General features: G+C 46.8%; 1 protein-coding gene across 1 annotated transcript; it reads right to left on the bottom strand.

Moving 5' to 3' along the window:
• Positions 1 to 625: 625 nt before the first annotated feature.
• On the bottom strand, positions 626 to 2,824 carry LOC123943687 (disintegrin and metalloproteinase domain-containing protein 20-like). The gene has a single exon (XM_046007897.1). It carries the CDS (start codon positions 2,822 to 2,824, stop codon positions 626 to 628), a length of 2,199 nt encoding a protein of 732 aa, XP_045863853.1.
• Positions 2,825 to 3,175: the final 351 nt, after the last annotated feature.

Raw genomic sequence — 3,175 nt, 5'->3', positions numbered from 1 at the left:
TGTTTAGCAGGAGCCATAAAATGAACAAAGAACAGAAATCTAGTATATAACCGATTGGGAAATGGTCCACTTGTCAAAACCAAGTGCGTCCCAGCGCCAATAAGATTTGCTCCACGGGCATCTGTGAAACACCAGAATCCACATCTTAATGTATTTAAGAGTCTCTACTGTCTTAAAGCAATCAGAAGACTAGGACTAGACAGGAGATGGTACTAACTTTAACCGTGTAGACCTCACGTTAAGTCGGCAAGTCATTTTATTTTAAGATGACAACCTCAGAGTAGCTATAGGATATTCTGTAATCACCAGAGTGATTCTCGTCATTTCTCTTAGTCCCTGCCAATATGATTTTCTCCACCTGGCCCATTCCGGCCACTATTTACTTGTGTGGAGGCAATTCTGCTTTTTTTTTTTTAATATTTTATTTATTTATTTGATAGACAGAGATCACAAGTAGACAGAGAGGCAGGCAGAGAGAGAGAGAGAGGAAGCAGGCTCGCTGCTGAGCAGAGAGCCCGATGCGGGACTCGATCCCAGGACCCTGGGATCATGACCTGAGCCGAAGGCAGTGGTCCAACCCACTGAGTCATGCAGGCGCCCGGCACTTCTGCTCTTTACCCTCTTCTTATGTCATCTCTTCTAGATGATGGAAGGCACCAATGATGCCTGAAGTCAGTAAAATAATGAAGCGAATTATCAGTAGAAGCAATGCCTGGCTTACATTAGAAACAATATCAGCCCGAAGACTAAATTCTCTGTCAGGTGGAGGGCCGCTGTCTATGCTACCCCCTGCTCCCCTCTCTTCACAAGTTGGGGGTTTCCAGCCTCTCACACAGTGACAATGTTTCATGTTGTTACACACCCCTCGGAAATTGCATGTCTTGACATCACAGTCAAACCCCAAGTCTTGAATAAAAGTGCAGTTCTGTTGAAAACAGTACCTTCCTGGGCCACATGTTGCCCCATCCATGACAAGCCCCATTTCCGGCAGGTCCACCCCGTGGTGTACATCGTATCCAAAGCATAACTCTTCCTTAACGTCCCGTACTGTTATGTGACGAAATACAGTGTGCTCACCCCCACCAGGAATTTCTTTGACATCACGACAGTGCAGCAGTCCACAAAAAACATTATGTTCCTCACACTTCACAGGTTTTCCTCCTCCTCGTATCACCTTCACCCCACAGTTCCCAAATCGGTCACCTAAGACATTCAGTTTTTGATAGCATGCTGGTGCACCGTCTTTTATTTGGTGGCCAAAGAGGGACTGGCATTGCATATCGCGGTCACTGCAGTTTCCTCTCACGCAGACAGCCAGTGGTGAACATGGAGTTCCATCTTGGGTGTAAAAGTCGTTAGGACAGTTATGCGATCTCCCATCACAGTATTCTGGGAGATCACAAATACCAAGTCTATCTCTGCAAAGCAATCCCGGTGGAGCATAATTGCAGTCAACACAGCACGTTCCTCCACTGCAGTCACTGCCAGGGGTGAGGATACAGTCGCTCTTGCAACACTTATTAGTAGAACACTGTTTTAAGGAGCCACAGTCACATTCTTCCCCCTGATCCACGAACAGGTCACCACAACGAGCAGCTCTATGAGGAAAATTGGTGTACGGTACATTTGGTCTGTTCAAACAAGGATCCCATATAGTGACCTTGTGATGTATTTTTTCGTAAGTACAGTTGCTCATCACATCCAATAAATCGGGCTCAGGAGCCATGACGCAGTGCTTTCTTCGAAAGCATTGACAACCTGGTGTATCATGATCAACGCCCAAATTATGACCTAGGGTATGTGCTGCAATAGCCGCAGCCAAAAATACATGGTACCTTGTCATATATACATAAGCCACGCCCCAGTTGGGGTTGCACACTCCATTGGGTTGGCCATAGTATGAGGCCCCACCAATTCTATCCCCTGTAAGAAGCATTGAAGTATCATGAGGAATATCGTCATACCAACCCCAGTATTTCCACAAACCAAAATCAGTCATGATATTTTGAATCTCTTGGTCTTCATATAAATCTACTTTATCCCTTTTATCCCATATGCACAAAACACGTATGTAGACATCTAGGAGAGTTGGTTTGTAGATGGTATGTAATATGTTGTTCAAAATCACTACACTCTCTATTACATGTGTGAGATTAGTGTCCAATTCAATTAATGACTTAGAAGTTGTGTAGTGGATTTTAAAGTATTTCTTATGTGGCCACCACAAATACACAGGGGCGGCTCTAGGAGATCCAGCAAGGATTGTCTCTTCGTATTCTTGATTTGTATCGTGCTCTTCAATCTTACACCTTTCAAGCCCTGATAATCTTCTTTGTGACACAAGCAGAGAAACCACATGCTCGAATTTGGAAGAAGTTTCCAGCGGTTTTATTTCATAAGTGAAGTCATCCACCTGCAGCATGCCACGCAGACCCCCGTAGCAGGTGTCCAGTGTGCCCATGGAGCCAGGAACCCCTTCCAGGTAGCAGTAGTAGTAGCAGTCTCGGGGGACAAAGGGGTAGTCCTCCTGCATGGTGCCCTGATCATTATCGGTGATAACAGGAAACTGCCTGGGCAGCAAGTTCTTCTTGATTTTCATGTGAACCACATGTCTTTGACCCCTGAAATGAATCTTGTAGGAGAGCTGGCCTTGTCTCTCAGTTCCACCCACCCTGTGGGATACCTTCCTGGGGATCACAACTTCAGAGAAAGTGAAGCGCCATCCTGGGACGGCATGAGAGCAGCAGACTGTGGACAGAAGTAGCCAGAGGAGAGGCAGCCAGAGGTCACCTGTTGAGTGGGCCCAGGTCCAGGCAGGCCCCATGGTTGAAGGAGCCTGTGACCACAGAAGATTCAGTCGGGTGGGAGGTAGGCAAGATGATCACCCATACATCAACTTTTCTAGGAGGGGAGTCTGGAGGAGAGCAGAGAGGGACTGGGGGCACAGGCTCCCCAGGGAGGGGGTGGGGAGCTATTGTGTAATAATGGTGTGCTCATCAGGGGAGGCTGTGCTTAAGCTGGGCATCCTAGCCCAGGGGACTTAGAGAAGAGAAAAAAAAAAATAGGAGGAATTGGGAACAGTAGTTCCCATGGGCTGAAAGGTCACATGGTCTCTTGGAGAAGTCGTAGGGGAAGAATAAGTGCATTTGGTAGCTTTTTCAGTGAGGGAAGGACT

This window comes from Meles meles, chromosome 6 (assembly GCF_922984935.1).
Source record: "Meles meles chromosome 6, mMelMel3.1 paternal haplotype, whole genome shotgun sequence".
NCBI lineage: Eukaryota > Metazoa > Chordata > Mammalia > Carnivora > Mustelidae > Meles > Meles meles.
The sequence above is the reverse complement of the archived record's forward strand: the minus strand, read 5'-3'. Positions and strand labels throughout refer to the sequence as shown.